The sequence below is a fragment of the Pelobates fuscus genome, chromosome 1 (genome assembly GCF_036172605.1).
Source record: "Pelobates fuscus isolate aPelFus1 chromosome 1, aPelFus1.pri, whole genome shotgun sequence".
NCBI classification, from domain to species: domain Eukaryota; kingdom Metazoa; phylum Chordata; class Amphibia; order Anura; family Pelobatidae; genus Pelobates; species Pelobates fuscus.
The window spans coordinates 90,018,581-90,037,358 of NC_086317.1; the positions used below are offsets into that span (position 1 = coordinate 90,018,581).

The window sequence follows — 18,778 nt, forward strand, 5'->3', positions numbered from 1 at the left end:
CCCTCCCTCCCTTGTCACTCTTTCCCCCCCTCCCTCCCTTGTCACTCTTTCCCCCCTCCCTCCCTTGTCACTCTTTTCCACCCTCCCTCCCTTGTCACTCTTTTCCACCCTCCCTCGTCACTCTTTTCCCCCCTCCCTCCCTTGTCACTCTTTTCCCCCCTCCCTCCCTTGTCACTCTTTTCCCCCCTCCCTCCCTTGTCACTCTTTTCCCCCCTCCCTCCCTTGTCACTCTTTTCCCCCTCCCTCCCTTGTCACTCTTTTCCCCCCTCCCTCCCTTGTCACTCTTTTCCCCCTCCCTCCCTTGTCACTCTTTTCCCCCCTCCCTCCCTTGTCACTCTTTTCCCCCCTCCCTCCCTTGTCACTCTTTTCCCCCCTCCCTCCCTTGTCACTCTTTTCCCCCCTCCCTCCCTTGTCACTCTTTTCCCCCCTCCCTCCCTCGTCACTCTTTTCCCCCCTCCCCCCCTTGTCACTCTTTTCCCCCCTCCCTCCCTTGTCACTCTTTTCCCCCCTCCCTCCCTTGTCACTCTTTTCCCCCCTCCCTCCCTTGTCACTCTTTTCCCCCCTCCCTCCCTTGTCACTCTTTTCCCCCCTCCCTCCCTTGTCACTCTTTTCCCCCCTCCCTCCCTTGTCACTCTTTTCCCCCCTCCCTCCCTTGTCACTCTTTTCCCCCCTCCCTCCCTTGTCACTCTTTTCCCCCCTCCCTCCCTTGTCACTCTTTTCCCCCCTCCCTCCCTTGTCACTCTTTTCCCCCCTCCCTCCCTTGTCACTCTTTTCCCCCCTCCCTCCCTTGTCACTCTTTTCCCCCCTCCCTCCCTTGTCACTCTTTTCCCCCCTCCCTCCCTTGTCACTCTTTTCCCCCCTCCCTCCCTTGTCACTCTTTTCCCCCCTCCCTCCCTTGTCACTCTTTTCCCCCCTCCCTCCCTTGTCACTCTTTTCCCCCCTCCCTCCCTTGTCACTCTTTTTCCCCCCTCCCTCCCTTGTCACTCTTTTTCCCCCTCCCTCCCTTGTCACTCTTTTTCCCCCCTCCCTCCCTTGTCACTCTTTTTCCCCCTCCCTCCCTTGTCACTCTTTTTCCCCCTCCCTCCCTTGTCACTCTTTTCCCCCCTCCCTCCCTTGTCACTCTTTTCCCCCCTCCCTCCCTTGTCACTCTCTTTTCCCCCTCCCTCCCTTGTCACTCTCTTTTCCCCCTCCCTCCCTTGTCACTCTCTTTCTCCCCCCGTCACTCTCTTTCTCCCCCCGTCACTCTCTTTCTCCCCCCGTCACTCTCTTTCTCCCCCCGTCACTCTCTTTCTCCCCCCGTCACTCTCTTTCTCCCCCCGTCACTCTCTTTCTCCCCCCCGTCACTCTTTCTCCCCCCCGTCACTCTTTCTCCCCCCCGTCACTCTCTTTCTCCCCCCCGTCACTCTTTCTCCCCCCCGTCACTCTCTTTCTCCCCCCCGTCACTCTCTTTCTCCCCCCCGTCACTCTTTCTCCCCCCCGTCACTCTTTCTCCCCCCCGTCACTCTCTTTCTCCCCCCCGTCACTCTCTTTCTCCCCCCCGTCACTCTTTCTCCCCCCCGTCACTCTTTCTCCCCCCCGTCACTCTGTTTCTCCCCCCCGTCACTCTGTTTCTCCCCCCGTCACTCTGTTTCTCCCCCCCGTCACTCTGTTTCTCCCCCCCGTCACTCTGTTTCTCCCCCCGTCACTCTGTTTCTCCCCCCCGTCACTCTGTTTCTCCCCCCCGTCACTCTGTTTCTCCCCCCCGTCACTCTGTTTCTCCCCCCCGTCACTCTGTTTCTCCCCCCCGTCACTCTGTTTCTCCCCCCGTCACTCTGTTTCTCCCCCCCGTCACTCTGTTTCTCCCCCCGTCACTCTGTTTCTCCCCCCCGTCACTCTGTTTCTCCCCCCCGTCACTCTGTTTCTCCCCCCCGTCACTCTGTTTCTCCCCCCCGTCACTCTGTTTCTCCCCCCGTCACTCTGTTTCTCCCCCCGTCACTCTCTTTCTCCCCCCCCGTCACTCTCTCTCCCCCCCGTCACTCTTTCTCCCCCCCGTCACTCTCTTTCTCCCCCCCGTCACTCTCTTTCTCCCCCCCGTCACTCTCTTTCTCCCCCCCGTCACTCTCTTTCTCCCCCCCCGTCACTCTCTTTCTCCCCCCCCGTCACTCTCTTTCTCCCCCCCCGTCACTCTCTTTCTCCCCCCCCGTCACTCTCTTTCTCCCCCCCGTCACTCTCTTTCTCCCCCCCGTCACTCTCTTTCTCCCCCCCCCGTCACTCTCTTTCTCCCCCCCCCGTCACTCTCTTTCTCCCCCCCCGTCACTCTTTCTCCCCCCCCGTCACTCTTTCTCCCCCCCGTCACTCTCTTTCTCCCCCCCGTCACTCTCTTTCTCCCCCCCGTCACTCTCTTTCTCCCCCCCGTCACTCTCTTTCTCCCCCCCGTCACTCTCTTTCTCCCCCCCGTCACTCTTTCTCCCCCCCGTCACTCTCTTTCTCCCCCCCGTCACTCTCTTTCTCCCCCCCGTCACTCTTTCTCCCCCCCGTCACTCTCTTTCTCCCCCCCGTCACTCTCTTTTTCTCCCCCCGTCACTCTCTTTTTCTCCCCCCGTCACTCTCTTTCTCCCCCCCGTCACGCTCTTTCTCCCCCCCGTCACGCTCTTTCTCCCTCCCTTGTCACTCACTTTCTCCCCCCTCCCTCCCTCCCCACTCTCTTTCTCCCCCCTCCCTCCCTCCCCACTCTCTTTCTCCCCCTTCCTCCCTCCCCACTCTTTCTCCCCCCACCTATTGTAGCGTGGCCGAGCTCTGTATGATCTGGCCGGTTACAGGGAGCTTTTGTTTACTGTACCCGGACGGACTAACAGGAAGTGCACACTCAGTGTTCACTTCCTGTTAGTCCGGCCGGGTACAGGAGACAGATGCTCCCTGTACCCGCGGACCATACAGGGCTCGGCCACGCTACAGTGAGGGAGTGACAGGAGGGAGCGCTGAGCGCTTACCTCCTGTCAGCCCCTCTCCTCATGCTGCGCCCGGGCGGTGCGCCCCCCTTCCCAAGGCGGCTGCCTAGTTCGCCTAACAGGTAGCGCCGGCCCTGATGTCATGTCCTTGGAGAATATCTTTAAATCTTAGATTTAAATCACCTTTTTGTAGGTGAGTATTATGGCTGTGGAATCCAAACCACATTCTCTGTAAAAAGGGGTGAACTTTGCTGGTTGACTACGTGGTCTTAGCTGTGTCCTTAATGTGATGACAGATTTTTACATAAACAGAGCAAAGGCGACAAGCATAAAGGGGCCAGGCTGTTTTTAGCCCTAGAGGTCAAGTTTCTAAGAGCTTATGGCTTCCAATATTTATGACAAGTTTCCAGTTTGGTTGCTAGGCTTCGTTAATCAGCTCCCACTAAAAATATCCTTCACACCATAAGGTTCTCTGGACAACCTTGATCTGTTTCAAGCAACTCATCACTTTCAGTGTGTAGAGACCTGAGAATTACTTCAATTAGACTTCTTGCTAAAAATGTCTGCGTGTTGTGGTTGTTAGAATATATATATACTATTAAGAAGTATGTAATGCATTCGCTCGATAATGTACTTTATTTTTTGTGTGTCTGTTTGTTTATGGATTTTGTGCAAATGTGTACCTGCATTTCTGTGCTGATGTAACCGTTTCTGTTTTTCATTACCTTTGTATGTTCTCACTCCAGGTGATATCTGGTAATGGATTTATATTAAATTTAAATTCTGCCTTTATGAGCCTTTTCTAAAACTAATTTCTTGGAATATTGTCAATCTCTACAATTCACTTTTTTTTTTGGTTTTTTAAACGTGCTTAGTAGTGTTTTTACTCTGATTTAGATGTCAGTATGGTATTTCATAGATTTTTGTATTAATGCATTGATTGCATCTGACATACTATATTGGCTGATGAGTGAGTCTGGTCTGTGACCTGTTTAGAATCTTTTAGCATCTCCCATTGGCTAGTTCAGCCGAGATTAGCCATGTTTGGAACACCCAAAGAAGGCTACAAAACTCTCAATGTTTCTTGTATCTTCAATAAAAGTCTCTATTTTTCATATTACATGGCTGGATACATTCCAGACAGACCGCGTATGATCATGTTCATAGATTGCTGAGAGTATATGTCACTAATAGAAACATTTTCTCTTGTTTTCCAGCAGTGCTTGCACCATGGGACTTGTTCTTCCTCTGTGGAGTGACACTCTAATCCACTTGGATGGAGATGGGTAACTACTTGCATTTTTCTTTTGTTTGTGTATTACATGGAACCAAAAATCCACTTCTGTATAGTGCAAATGATCTGTCAATTCACCTCCTTGCAGAGCCTCATGTAACCTTTACTGTGTCACTCTGTCCTGCACACTTTGTTCCAGCAGACATATAACAACTGTACTTGTGTCCTTGAGAACACTGAAAGACAGGGAAATAAACAGAATTGCTGTATGGCATATATTTATTTCCGGTAGGCTTCTTCCCTTCTCTTACAAGCTCCTGTGTCATGTTTGTCCTATAACTGCAGATATCTATCATTTGGGCCGTATCATTAGTTTAATAGCAGATTCTAGATGTGCCTGTTAATTTAGAAGTACACTTAGACATGTTCCTTGTCTGCCCTCACTGCTAACGGAACCTGCTTATAAATTAAATGTTTCCAAATTATTGTTACAAGAGATTATTTTGGGGGGTATCAGGGGGGGGAGGGGGGTGGTTATATGTATCTGTTACTTTAAATTGTGAGGCTTTGTCTGGTGGTTCCTGTTTTTGGTTGATTTTATTAAACTTTTTAGGTTGAGGGGGTAACTATTTCAAAAAGCATTAGATCGCATAGTACCCTTCTTCCCCAAACACAGGTTGCTTAGATCCTGTTAAAGTTTAACCCTTTACATGAGTATTATGTTTCCCACCTGTTTCTCACAGCTGGTTTCTGTTGGTTAACTCTTTGATTATCATTGAGTGAATAAATAACATTCTATTTTCTCTTATGCAGTGGGTTCAGCGTTTCAACGGATAACAGAATTCACATTTTCAAGCCTGTCTCCGTTCAAGCCATGTGGTAAGCGTTTATGGAGTTCGGCTATTGTGAAAAATGACAATATGGACTGCTGCTTGTATTCCCTTAATACATAACATTGCAATTTATGTATATATTTTTGTTGACTTCTCCTTTTTTTCCTCTTATAGTGCAAAAATCTATTTTAGCTTGTTTATTTTTGTAATGTATTATTTTCATTTATTTCCAAAGGTCCGCTTTGCAGAGTTTGCACAAGGCCTGTGAGGTTGCCCGAGCTAACAATTACTATCCTGGTAGCCTCTTCTTAACGTGGGTTAGTTACTATGAAAGCCATATCAACTCTGACCAGTCCTCCGTCAATGAATGGAATGCCTTGCTTGATGTCCAATCCCATCGCTCCGATTCACCAGTGCTCTTCACTGACGTGTAAGTTACAACAAAAGCACTCACCCACGCTCACTTTTAAGTGTATCATGCTGTAAGTTCTTCTAAAGGCAGAGTATAATGAAAGGCTACTATTGGATTTACAACTCTCATTATCCTAAACCATCCACACTCTAGATTAATATTACGGTCATTGGGATCAAACAGGAGTTTTCACAGTTCTCCCTTAGGTGCCCTTAATAAACACATCATCACTAGACGCTATTACACATGTGATTAGTGGTGCTATTTTTGCAGCAGGTGATAAGGCCCCAGGCATTGGGATTAGTGGAATGCATTTGTTGCTCAGCTCCTACCTAGAACCATAAATGGACTCAGAGATTTGATACTACCCCTGAAAAGATATGGGGACGGATAGATCCTTATGCGTTCTTATGTAGACAGCTCTCAGAAAATCCAATTGTGGAGTGTGAGGCATGCAGCACTAATGTAATGTGTGGAGTGTCCCCATGCAAGGCTTCTCAGAACATTTTGCAATAACCAGTGTTTTAATATGACGTGAATTATTGACTTATTGTCTTTCTTTTGCAGACCAACTGAACGTGAACGCACTGAACGTTTAATTAAAATTAAATTAAGAGAAATCATGATGCAAAAAGACCTTGAAAACATTACATCCAAGCAGGTGAGTTGGTGCGGCATAGTCAGATGGCTGGGATTTAATGCGTGGTTACCACTCTATGCACCGGCGATTACCTTTCACATCACAGTTAGATCTCTTTAAAAAAACAAAACAAAAAACTGTCAGCAGATTGTGTCATGCTTATTTAGCTCACACAGGTCCAAAGCAATATCCCACTCAATGAACAGGATACGTAAAGTAACAGAACCACATCATGATAAATATAATTCAGAGACCTGTAGTAGTATAGAGTTAGACTGAGGTTGGTTATTAAGGCCTTCGTTGTTTTTTTTTCATTCCTGGATGCTTGCATATATGTGGTCTGTAATTGCCGTTTCACTGATATACCTGTGATCTCTCGGTGTAAACTAGCAAATTATAAAGGTCACTCAATCTGTAGTTTTTCTTTAGCATGGCAAGGTTTAGGCAATACTCAAATATCTCCCTTTCTACTATCTACTTTTGTCCTTATTACTGCTTGAATACAGTTGGCTCAGGCAAATAGATCTTAAAGTTCTTACATGTTCATTCCCTATGCAGCTGCCTTTAGAACTAGTTAGGGATTGACGATGACGAGCCACTACATATCAAGCCTCTGTGGGCCATAAAAATCTTGAGGGAAGACTTATTTGGAAAGATCTCAGGTAGTTCATTATTTAGTAGGAGTATGCCAGCAGCTGTAATTGCAGAGGCTGCTGCATTTATTTCATGGTAACTCCAAGGAATTATGATATAAATGGACTCTTTAAATAAAGCTATGTTTCGCATATCTTTGCACAGACAGTGTGTTTGTTATACAGTCTTTTAAAGATCATCCTAATAGTAGGTTTCTAAAACCGAAAGACAGAACCCTAAACCGTAGTCTGTAAGGTGATCGCTAAATTGCTGACATCCCTCCTTATCTTTTCCCCGGTCGTCGTCGGCTTTTGATCAATTTCTTTGCTTTACAATACTGTGTACATATTTCCTAATAAAATTTCCCAGTGATGTGAGGACAACATTGAATTGCTGATATTTTTAAGTATAATTAATTAATAGGTACCATAATATAAATAATCAGTAGCCAATGAAATGTTCTGGTCAGTTACTTTACTTTCGGGAACTTTTACCAAAAATGATCTGAGTCCTTGTTAACACTTGTTGTGTGCACATATTTTATCTCTGATTCTTTAGGCAGGTTTATCCTGCATTATGTGAAGTAGATATTTGCAGACAGCTGTGTTCTTGCATGAAGCTCGGTGATTGGCTGCCTTGTCGTGAATATACTAATGTCACGTCAGCCTTTAGCCACCTGCTTGGCCTTTCTCTATATGCCTTGAAGACAGAACTAATATTTCCCTCCAGATGGCTATCACACCTATGCTTTCATTGTCCAAGTGTCAGCATCTTATCTCGTTTCTGTTCTTTGTAGATTCGGACAGAGCTGGAGATGCAGATGGTTTGTAACCTAAGGGAATTTAAAGAGTTCATCGACAATGAAATGATTGTGATCTTGGGACAGATGGATAGCCCTACAGAAATATTTGACCATGTCTTCCTGGTAAGAGACGTTTTCTAATACACATTTTACACTTTCTTCATTGATTGCATCAGGTCATAACTGATGCCTTTTACCTCTGGTTGGTAAATATATTTTAATGTCACTCATTGACGTGCTGAAACATCTAATATTAGTTACATATTTCTAGTTAAAATAATTCATGTCTGACGAACTTTCCACCCGGGTGGATCCGGGCTTACCCCTATGGGACTGGTTACCTGTTTGTTGTTGTACTGGTTCTGTATGTTCTACGCCGCTGCTGCCCCTTGGGGGGATACGTCTCCCCCATGCCGCTGCAGCGGAGGTTTTCTATGGTGCCTTCCGCCCCTCCTCTGATACGGTGGTAGTGGTATTTGTATTGCAGTGGGTTGTGGTGGAGAGTTGCCCCCCCGGGGGGAAAGGGGACGGAAGTACCCACGATAAAGAATTGGCAAATTACTATAAAAAAAAAAAAAAAAAAAAAAAAAAATAAATAAATAAAAAATTATCATAATAATAGAAACCCATACAAGAATAAATTCAATGTATATGTGTTTATGTACGAATAAGGGGACAAACAGGGAATTTAAGTAAATTGTAATCCATGTATAGTAAAGCTGACGGAATTTCCATCTTCCCAAAACGTAAAGAAACCTGATAGGAAAATAATAATGCGATGATGATGTTTACTACCACTAATAGAAGTTACACTTCCCCACAATGTAAAGACCCCTAAAAGGAAAGTTAACACAGCGACTTCAGCTATAATATTACTAAACTGTATATATACCCTGTTGGCCCTCCATACTGATTAGGGTGGGGGTGGGGGGGGGGGAACTTGTTTTGTGTTTCAGTTCAGGGGCGAGTGGGGATGAAGTATCGGAAGTAGGGTAGAGCGACTTGCCGGGCCGCCCTTCGCACGTGTTGCGGTGGGTGCCTTGGGGTCCCCTGTGATTTTGCTAAGTAACACCTCCGCAACTACCCTACCAGCCTACCCCGCAGAGCCATCTTTATATGGGGGGTGGGATGGGGAGATGTAGGTGAGCGGGCCGTTAAGGGAAGATAATAAAAATAATAAAAATAATACTTAAACGTTGAATAAATAAAAATAACTGCCATCTGTAAAACTGAAAAACCCGTAAACAAACAACGGAAAATTTATGTGAGAAGAAAACCACAACATATAGCAAGGGGACCAGGTCCCGAATAATACTATGCGGAGGCGAATAACCTGTATGTTCGCACCGCAGCACCAATAGGTTTGCAGACCACTTTACTTGCTTGAGAGGTCCTCACTCGCTACTTGATTCTTTAATTAGGACGCAACAGGTTAGGGTATCCCGGAACTAATCACCCCAGGATCTATACCCATTTGGCTAAGGTCCTAGGGGCGTTTTTATTCCTGGTGCCCTTTGAGAGATATAGGATCGCCTTCGCAAGAGGGATCTAGCGAATAATAATTGGAAAATATACTATGTTACCCTGGTTCTCGACGTATTCTGTATGGTATGTTTTGCCTTGTGTTGTTTTATTTAATGTATTAATGTATTATGTATATGCGTGTACAACTTGAATGTGATGTACTGACACAGCCTAAGAAGGGTGGGTAGCGACGGGGCACGTTAGGTAGCTTCGCCTAAATGGGGACCTTAAATTTTGCTGCCGTGGCTCCTGCCAGTATCGATTAGGGGTGAGCGGTGAGGTCCCAAGGTTTAAGGGAGGGGGGGTTTTATAGAGGGCCTTAGGGGAGGTCATATTGGGGCTTTTTGCTTAACACCTTTGAGCATGGCCCCACCTGTCACCACGACACTTGGATGGGATCCCCTCATTTCTTATGCACTTGGGCCCACCTCCCTTTCGGAATTGAAGCAGGGATGTGCACCGTTTGACGCAGAGGCGCACCCCCTCCTTTTGGGCGCGGATCAGGAGGGAGGCGGGAGAGTTTTTTTTTTTTTTTTTTTTTTTTTTGAGGAGACCCCTTGGTTTAGAGCTAGGTGGATGTCTCATCTGTGGCCCTTGAGGGATGGGTGGGGCCTACACGGGGAACAGGATATGTATCTTCAATGTTGAACGGGGTGGGAGACGGGAGGTGACCCTACGTATGCATCCCTCGACCACTGCAGGAAGGATAATGGGGGGTTGGCACTGGGAGGAGGACTAAGGTTCGGTATAGGGAAGTATTGCGATAGAACAGAAGGTCACTATAGGATTTCCTGGGCGCGTGGGAGGCGGGACTCTAGGGATCCTCAGTTCCCTTCACACGTTGATCGTGAGGGGGAAGTGGGCACACGCCACCCATATTTTTCTGGCATTTTGTAAGACCAGATTTTTTCGTTTGTTTTTTCTCGTCATGTCGGACGGGGTCCGGATGATATCTCTGTTTTTCTTTTCTCTTCTTTTTCTCTCTCTCTCTTTACCTTCTGTATCCTCCTTCTATAGGGCTCAGGGGGGGGCGGGCGAGCTACTAGCCCTGGACGGGGGTTCGGACGCTCGACTAGCGACTATTTGTACGGACAAGGGCGCAGCAGTATTAGCAGAGTTCGTCGTGCTTCGGAATGGAGATTAAGCTTACCACTCTGAATGTTAAGGGCCTTAACGCCCCTAAAAAGAGACGTCTCCTGTTTCGGGCCTTGAAAAGGATGGACTCGGACATAGCGTACTTACAAGAGACCCACCTCCCCAAACAGGCTACTTTCAGCTTAAGAGATCATATATATACGGGTTCATTTGAAGCTAGATCCTACCGTAAACGGAATGGGGTGGCCATAGTTATTCGACGTACTTGCCCCTTCCAGGTGCTTGCCCAGGATGTAGACCTAGAGGGACGATACATTATTGTCTCGGGGACCCTACACTCTCACAACATCCATTTGATTAATATATATGCCCCGAATCAGCCAGATGCAGGGTTTTGGGATAAACTGCGAGGTAAGATTGCCGCATTGCCTCATGGTATGATCCTTATGGGGGGAGACTTTAATGCCGCCCCGTGTCCGGCGATAGATAGGAGCTCACGGGATGGAGGCCCGAGATCGCAGGGGAGGGGGGGGCAGGACCGCCTGCTGAAGGCATTCATGGCGAGCACGGGATTGATCGATGTATGGAGGGCGCAACATCCGCTGGACCGGGAGTATACGTTTTACTCGGCCCCCCATAGGACTTACTCCAGGATTGACTTCTTCTTGATTAACGCGACGGGCATGCCCAGGATAGTGGGATCGGAGGTTGGGAACATATCCTGGTCTGACCATGCGGATGCCTCTATCATACTTGGTAATTTATGCGTCACGAGCCCTTGGAGCTGGAGGCTAAATGCGTCGTTGCTGCGGGATACGATGATAATAGAAGACGTTCGAACGGCTATAACAAATTACTTTAATGAGAACACCACCCCGGACGTGAGCATTAGCACTGTATGGGCAGCGCATAAGGCGGTCATAAGGGGGAACTTGATCAAATTGGCCACGAGGAAGAAGAAACTGAAGCACCAACAACTGGAGACTTTGTTAAAACAGCTGCGGAACCTTGAACAAAAACACCAATCTGCCCCGGACGATGAGACTCTCGGCCGCCTAGAGGCGGTTCGTAGGAACATACGTACCCTTCTGCTTGATGACGCGGCTCGAGCCATGACGTGGTCCAGGCGTACATACTTTGATAAGGCAAATAAAATGGACACGCTCCTGGCTAGGACGTTGCGGCCCAGGCACAGCAGATCCCACATTATGGCCATCAGGCATCCGGATGGCACTACAAAAACAAAACCGGCTGATATTGCAAAGGTGTTTGAGGACTTCTACGGGCAACTGTACAATCACACACCGGACGGGTCAGCTCAGGAGAGACGAGGGGACGATGACATCTCGCGATACCTTGAAGGTCTGGGAATGACCAGACTGACGGGGGAGGCGGCCGAAAGCCTGGCTGCAGAAATTAGCGTAGAAGAAGTTGACAAAGCAATAACAAGTCTAAAAGGCAATAAGGCACCAGGCCCAGACGGATTCGATGGGACGTATTATAAAACTTTTAGGGAAGAGCTTACGCCCCGACTGGTGACGTTATTCAACTACTTACGGCAAGGGGGAAGGTTAGACCCGGGGATGGCATTGGCTACGATAATACTGTTGCCCAAACCGGATAAGGACGTACTCCAACCTGAAAATTATAGGCCTATCTCATTGATTAACCAGGACCTAAAGATATTGGCCAAAATACAGGCGGATAGACTGAATCCGCTCCTGACTTCACTTATCCATGCCGATCAAGTCGGGTTCATCCAGGGTCGGCAACTGTTCGAAAACACCAGAAGGACTACCGATCTAATCTGGAAGCAAGTGGCGACAGGTACACCTTCTCTAGTGGTCTCAATTGATGCGGAGAAGGCCTTCGATAGGGTTCGGTGGAACTTTTTGTTTTCGGTATTGACACATCTGGGGATTCCGGAAGAGTTTATGCAAATAACGAAGGCAATGTATCATGATGTCAGGGCACAGATACAAATAACAGGTGCCCCCCTGACTCCCTTCAGGTTGCATAATGGAACCAGACAAGGGTGCCCACTGTCCCCCATCCTCTTTGTCCTGGCTCTGGAACCCCTACTTCAGGCGATACGCAGACACCCAAACATAGGCGGAGTCAGGGTAGGGGGAGAAGAATTCACGGTCGCTGCTTATGCGGACGACGTCCTCCTTACCCTGACGAACCCAATCGAGTCACTAGCGGCATTACAGGGAGTCATAAGTGAATACGGGGGCCTATCTGGTTACAAGGCAAATATACAAAAATCAAGTGCGATGCCCATAGGACTGACTGCGGCTGAGGTGGCTTGGATACAGGCAACACACCGTCTAAGGCTAGAACCGAACTCCTTCAAATACCTGGGAGTCCACCTGACGGCGGATCCAGGTCAACTATACTCTAGCAACTACGACCCCATGTTCAGGACCCTGATAGGAGACCTGGAAAACTGGTCGGACAAGCCAATCTCGTGGCTGGGACGTATTCATTCGGTGAAAATGAATATTCTTCCGCGCCTGTTATTCTTATTCCAGGCTCTCCCTGTACGGGTCACGAAATCTCAATTAGTTCCGTTACAGCGGGCGATCTGCGACTTTGTGTGGCACAACAAAAGGCATAGAATAGCCAGACAAATCCTTTATAGGCGGAAGGATAGAGGAGGATTGGGACTACCAAACCTCTATTATTATTATTTGGCGGCCCAACTGTCTCAGGTGGTCATGTGGCATTCCCCTGTTGGGGAACGGAGGTGGGTAGAGATTGAATCACTGCTAGTGGGTATGGACGTCCCCCAATTTACGGTGTGGGTCCCAAAAGAACATAGGCCCATGATAAGGGCGACATGCCCGTCTATACTTAATTCAATTCGGTTGTGGGATGCGAACTGCGATAAATTTAGACTCGCCTCCTCTCCATCCCCTATGGTTCCGATACTCAGAAATAGAGAGTTTCCGCCTGGAATGGCCCCTAGAAACTTCCGAAGTATTGAAAGGGCAGGGCTACAACGCTTGTACCAGCTGTATAAAGACAAGGAAATTGTACCATTTGAAGATCTCCAACGCGATAACCACCTGACCCCAGCTGACTTTTTTAGATATGTACAGATCAGGGACTTCGCTAGAAAACCCAGGATTAGAACAGCAGCCCAGAGTCCGCTCACTTTCTATGAGAAGCTTTGTAGAGATGGTGCTACCCCTAAAGGATTGATTACGCTTCTCTATGCTCATCTTAGCACGGAGACTAAGGAATGGGGTAGATTGAAGTACATAGATAGGTGGGAGTCGGACCTGGGGGAGGAACTGGAGGGAATTGAGTGGCAGGAGATTTGGGAAGCAACCAAAAGTGCGTCCATCTGCGTCACGCAACAGGAGCAGGCATGGAAAACCATGCTTAGGTGGTATACCACTCCGGTAACTTTGCACAAAATGGGTAAAATAGTTACGGATGATTGCTGGAGGGGATGCGGACTCCGAGGCACATATCTCCACATGTGGTGGGGATGCCCGAAAATACATGGATTTTGGAAGTCTGTTGAAGACCTAATCCAGCAGACGTTTAGCAAGCTCCTAGTCATGGACCCGTGGATATATTTGTTAAACAGATCTATAGAGGGATGGACGAGACGGGAACAGAAATTGGTACGGGTAATGACTTTGAGTGCACGCAGAGTCATCGCTGCGGCATGGCTTTCGCCTGGAGGCCCAGAGATCCAGGGGGTGATTTCTAGGATAAGGGACAGCAGAATTATGGACGACCTGACTGCTAGGTTGAGGGGGACTACCGCTAGTTTCCATAAGATTTGGGAACCATGGGACTCTAGCATAATAGGCTCCAGTGGCGACTGAGGAGAAGGACGTATAGTGAGGACCAGGATATAGTACCGAGTGGTCTAGCATTAAGGGAGACCTCAATGGCTTCGCTCGCCTCCCTCACCCCTAGCCCTTTCACCTTTTTGCTCCTCTCTCCTTCTTTTCTCCCCTATCCTTTGCTAACTCTTTTCTTTTTCTCTTCTTCTACCTTTTCACTTTCCACATCTAGTTGTTTTCCTTTTCGACGTTTATTGTTGTCTCAATTCCTGTGTTTGTTTTTATTTTTTCTCTCTCCCACAGGCATAAGTATGCTGATGGAGAATTGAGGATGCCTAAAGTTCACTAAAGCATTGATATGATTAGGGCTCCTACTACAGATATAGTGCCTGAATAAAATTACAAAATCCACGATAGGGGGCGGGACATGTAGAAAGTATACCGAGGCATAGCAAGTGGGCTGATGTCAGTATTGGTATCTCCAAATTTGAGCCCGGGTATTCTGATCTTATACGAAAGCCTCACGGGTATATTGCTCTGGCTATGCCTATCGAGGGCTCAGCGTGGAATTTTAAGAAACCATACAATCCTCGAACGGGGAAAAGTCTTTTCCAGAATTTATACAGTGGTTTGCGCTGTCGTCTACTGTCAATGATTGTGTGTACGAGGTTGAAGTATTGGCTATTGGCTTCTGCGCAAGCCTTCAAGTTGTTTTAATCTTGCCTTACCTATCGTGTGCAAAAATAAAGAATTTAAAAAAAAAAAAAAAAAAAAAAAAAAAAAAAAAAATAATTCATGTCCACAATGAAATACTTGCCGGTAAATGTTTATCCACTAAACCGCAGCTTTACTTTTATTTAATTGTTTGCACATACATTTTAGCAAATGTATTTGTATTTTACTAAAATAGGACACCGGTTTATGCTTGCAAGCGAGCTGTAGTGACGAAGGATGCTTAGAGTACCCCTTTTTAATGTAGGTTACCATAACAAACACTGGAATAGTTTAGGAATACTGTTGCCTTTTCTGCAGTGCTGCTGAGGAGTCGCTCAGATTGCCTAAAATCTTGCATTTGGCTACCAGAAAAAAAAACTACAATTTTCTGTTAAAAGTATTTTGTAGCAAAAGTGTACAGTTACTTGATATAATTATACATACATGCAAATCTACACCATCGTGCAGGTAGTAGTTTTATTTTGGCAAATACAATATTGTTCAGGCTGGGTGTTCTGAGCCATGTGCATGCCTCTCTGACCCTGTAGTAGGTTGTCCTTGTACAAGTGATTTAATTTGTTGATAAATGTATTATTTTTTGTTTTAATATGTTTTAATCTTCCTGCTAACAGAAAGTCTAGGCCAATAAAATATGAGCAATGCTAGTCAGGTTTCCCCCATGGCTTGCATTATCACTTCAGAGGGCAGGAAGCAGAGGGAGTGTGGATGCAGCGTTTAGAATCTGTTCCAGGTTAATGGAAGCTGACCACTATGGTCTCTTGGGAGATGGAAGTATTTACACTATAAGGATGCTGATCTGTTAGTCCGGTATCAAAAGTACAGCTAACTGTATGGGGATCAGCATGAATTGTAAAGGAGAATAATGGCTTCAAAGCTTAGGACTGTGTGGTTGACAGAGTTAGTTGGCAGACGTTGCTGCTCCCTGCAAAGGAGTAAACAGCCTTAAAACTAAGGGAAACGTTCCGGAATCAAATCCCAAAAAATTATGAAAGGTACTCCGGGGAGAAAGGCCAACCCTGAACCTCTCTAAACAAAAGCCTTTAAAAAGAATGAAGAGAAATCTGACGTCTGACAGCATAGTGAGTCTGTACAGAGATATAGCGTGTGAACCTACCTTCTTGGAAGTAGCAAACTACTTGTTTTCACGATTTGACTACCAGCCCAGAGCTGGGATTTGGCTGCATGTGGACATTGATTGCTACTCCGCAAATTAGGAGGCTGAGACTGAAAAGCGGGTCCCTTGAGCTTAAATTACGAATATGTTTATAGCTTGTATAATCCCATGAGTCGCTTTTTTTTTTTTTTTTAATCTCATTTATATTTTTTTTTAAAGCTGCAAAGCAGTGCAGAGATTTCCATCTCAAATTCACAAAACCTTCCTTGGTAACGTCAGGGAAAACTGTGTAATGATTACTTTAGGAAATATTGCTTCGCACTTGGAAGTGTAATGCCAGTAGAAACCTGAGCAAATTCTACTTTCCTCAGAGGTTTTATTCAAATCTATTTGGCCTTCCCCTTTTAATTGGATCTGGTGTACAACCAGTTATTGGTGTTTTCTGATATCAGGCGTGCTGGAGAAGAGAGGTTGAGATGTGGCAACACATATCAGGTTTTAGTTATTTACAAAGGTTTGCGATCAGAGAGGAGAGCAGATGACTTGATCAAAATACTGCCATGCCTTGGCCACAGCATAGAACAAAGATGGCGTGTATGTTTTCTGTAAATCCACTTTCTCTGATGGTTTTAGTTGAATTTTTTTTTATCTTTTTGAGTGATATTGCAGAGGGTAAACTGCTAGCTTTGTTGGGAGGAATTGTTGAGGTTTCATTGGGACATTCTACATTTATCAACAAGTATCTACAGCAGGGGATGCCAAAGGGTAGATAGATCCCCAGCAGTTGTAGGACAACTCACTTAATGCTTTGCTATCCTTAAACTCAACAGCTGGTTGTTGATCACCCTAATTCTACAGGCATTCATCTGAGTTTAGTTTTATATTTTTATGATGTTAAAAAGGAAGCTTTCATGCAAATGACAGTGCTCTATATAATTAATACATTTTTAAATGGACACTATATAGCCACAAGAATCATTAGAGCTTATTGAAGTGATTTGGGGGTGTACAGCATGTGCCAAAAGATGGAGCACTGAGAAATCCAGTGTTTACATTGTTGCCTGTTAATATTTCTAATGAGTCACTTAGATGGCCACTAGCAATACTTCCAATCCAGTGTTGCACAGTATCTATGTTCCGCAGATACGCGCTCTGCATTGAGACGCTGAACGATCCCTATAGAGATGCATTGATTCAGTGCATCTTTATTAGGAGATGCTGACTGGCGCAGTGTTTACTGCGCAGGCGCAATAGCCTCCCAATGCTTTCTTGTTGTACAGCATTCAATTGGCTTAGATCATCAAGCTTGATTATCTCAGCCATGGAGGTGGGGCTTGCTGCGGTGAGACCGATGCAGTGAGGGAGAAAAGGTACGTTTACATTTTATTTCCAGAGAGAGGGGCCGGGGCCTGAATCATGTATTCCTAACTCTACAGTGTTCCTTTAACTTGCACTTGTCAAGTTAACCACAAACGTATGCTTTTCTTATTCATGCATCTTAAAGGTTTAAAACTTGTGTAACTTTATCTGATGAAGAGCAGTTCAAGTCGTAAATTATTGTAGGCACATGCTAACTGTGAATGGCGCCTGCTTCTCTTATATGTATTTTATTTATAGTAATCTTGTCAAAACCCCAATAATGCATACATCGTGTGTGTGTTGTTGTTTTTTTTTTTTTTTTTAAATCTTTATTTTTGTAGTGCAGATGATAACAAACAGCTTGTCATGCCCCGACAGCAGTTGACAAGAGAGTCAGGATACACAGTTTACAGGCAATAAGGCAGTACGTTTAAGATGCACCACTTTTTTTCTTTTAATCTAACTAGATCAAGATTGTGGTAACAATGGTCAATGTATGGGTGGTCGTCTAGATGTCGGATTTAGTGTTAGAGTATAGGAGATGTTCTCCTAGTTATGTCTGCTTAACTTTTCTTTTTTTTTTCCCTTCCCCTTTTTGTTTCCCATATTCGTTAGTTTTTGTGTGCATAAGAGGAGAAAAACAAAACAGCAAAAACTGGGGCACTATATGTACCTGCACATTTTATGTTTGTAGGTGAGAGATTGATTCCTGTAGGCCATAACTCAGGCATAAACATTTTCTCTGGCTTGTGGTCCGTGTGAGAGTCGCAACGTGTGATAGATGTGCAGTTGGAGTCGCGTAGTCTCGTGTGTGAGTGTGTACCTGTAGTGCATGGTTTCGCCCTGGGATGGTCGTCTGGTCTTAGTCTTGTGGTTAGTGAGTGTGTGTGTGAGGTATGGTTGAAGGGAGTGCCTGTTGTATGCATGGTTAGATTAGGGAGCTACAGTCGAGTCTGACCAGCAAGGTGTATGGTAGTAGATTCTGCATGGCATACAGTATCAGAGGTCGTCATTGATAAGATAAAATTAAGCTAATTAAATTAAGGTAGTCCAGTTAAAATAATAGTAAAGAGTAGGTAGCAACAATAGCCTCCTAGCAATAGGGGTAAAAGTGATTAGGCTTATCGTCAACATTTGTAAGTATTAAATGTTAACCATTGAACACAGTTCGGTCAGCTATTATTAAACTTTGTATTGACTGTCCTGACCGCGTCTGGGTGTCACTTGGAGAGCAGCTTGTCCCTTGCAAGGGGAGGCTGCAGATGCTCCTCCGCGCTTCACCTTCATGTTGTGGCCGTTGCGTAGGTGGGGTCTCCGGGGCACGAAGGCGGTGACGTTCGCCGGGTCCCAGTTGTGCGGTGTGTCTGCCGGATTATGCATGGATTTGGAAATTGAGTCAGACGGGAGACCAAGGTTAACGAGGATCGCAGTCGCTTCTTCCAACCGGTGTATCTGGTAGGAATTCCCCCCGTGAGTGATCATCAGGGTTTGGGCTGCCCTCCACCGGTAGGTGATGGTGTGTGCACGGAGCAGTGATGTAAGAGGCTGCATGGATCGTCGCCACTTTAGTGTATCTCCGGATAGGTCCGCAAAGAAGGAAAGGGAAGAGTTTTCGAACATATTGTGTGTCATCACCACTGCTTTGTCTTGTCTGGTCTGGAAGC

The 18,778-nt window shown here is 46.1% G+C and overlaps 1 protein-coding gene across 5 annotated transcripts in view; it reads left to right on the plus strand.

Moving 5' to 3' along the window:
- Positions 1-18,778, plus strand: part of SSH2 (slingshot protein phosphatase 2) — a 232,356-nt gene that overhangs the window by 199,175 nt on the left and 14,403 nt on the right. For 3 of the 5 annotated variants that reach the window (XM_063450018.1, XM_063450021.1, XM_063450020.1), the window contains 5 exons: positions 4,145-4,213; positions 4,975-5,040; positions 5,230-5,424; positions 5,974-6,067; positions 7,476-7,604. In XM_063450018.1, the coding sequence (XP_063306088.1) occupies positions 4,145-4,213; positions 4,975-5,040; positions 5,230-5,424; positions 5,974-6,067; positions 7,476-7,604 (553 nt within the window). The remainder of the gene's footprint in view (positions 1-4,144; positions 4,214-4,974; positions 5,041-5,229; positions 5,425-5,973; positions 6,068-7,475; positions 7,605-18,778) is intronic. The other 2 variants (XM_063450019.1, XM_063450022.1) reach the window with 1 other exon arrangement.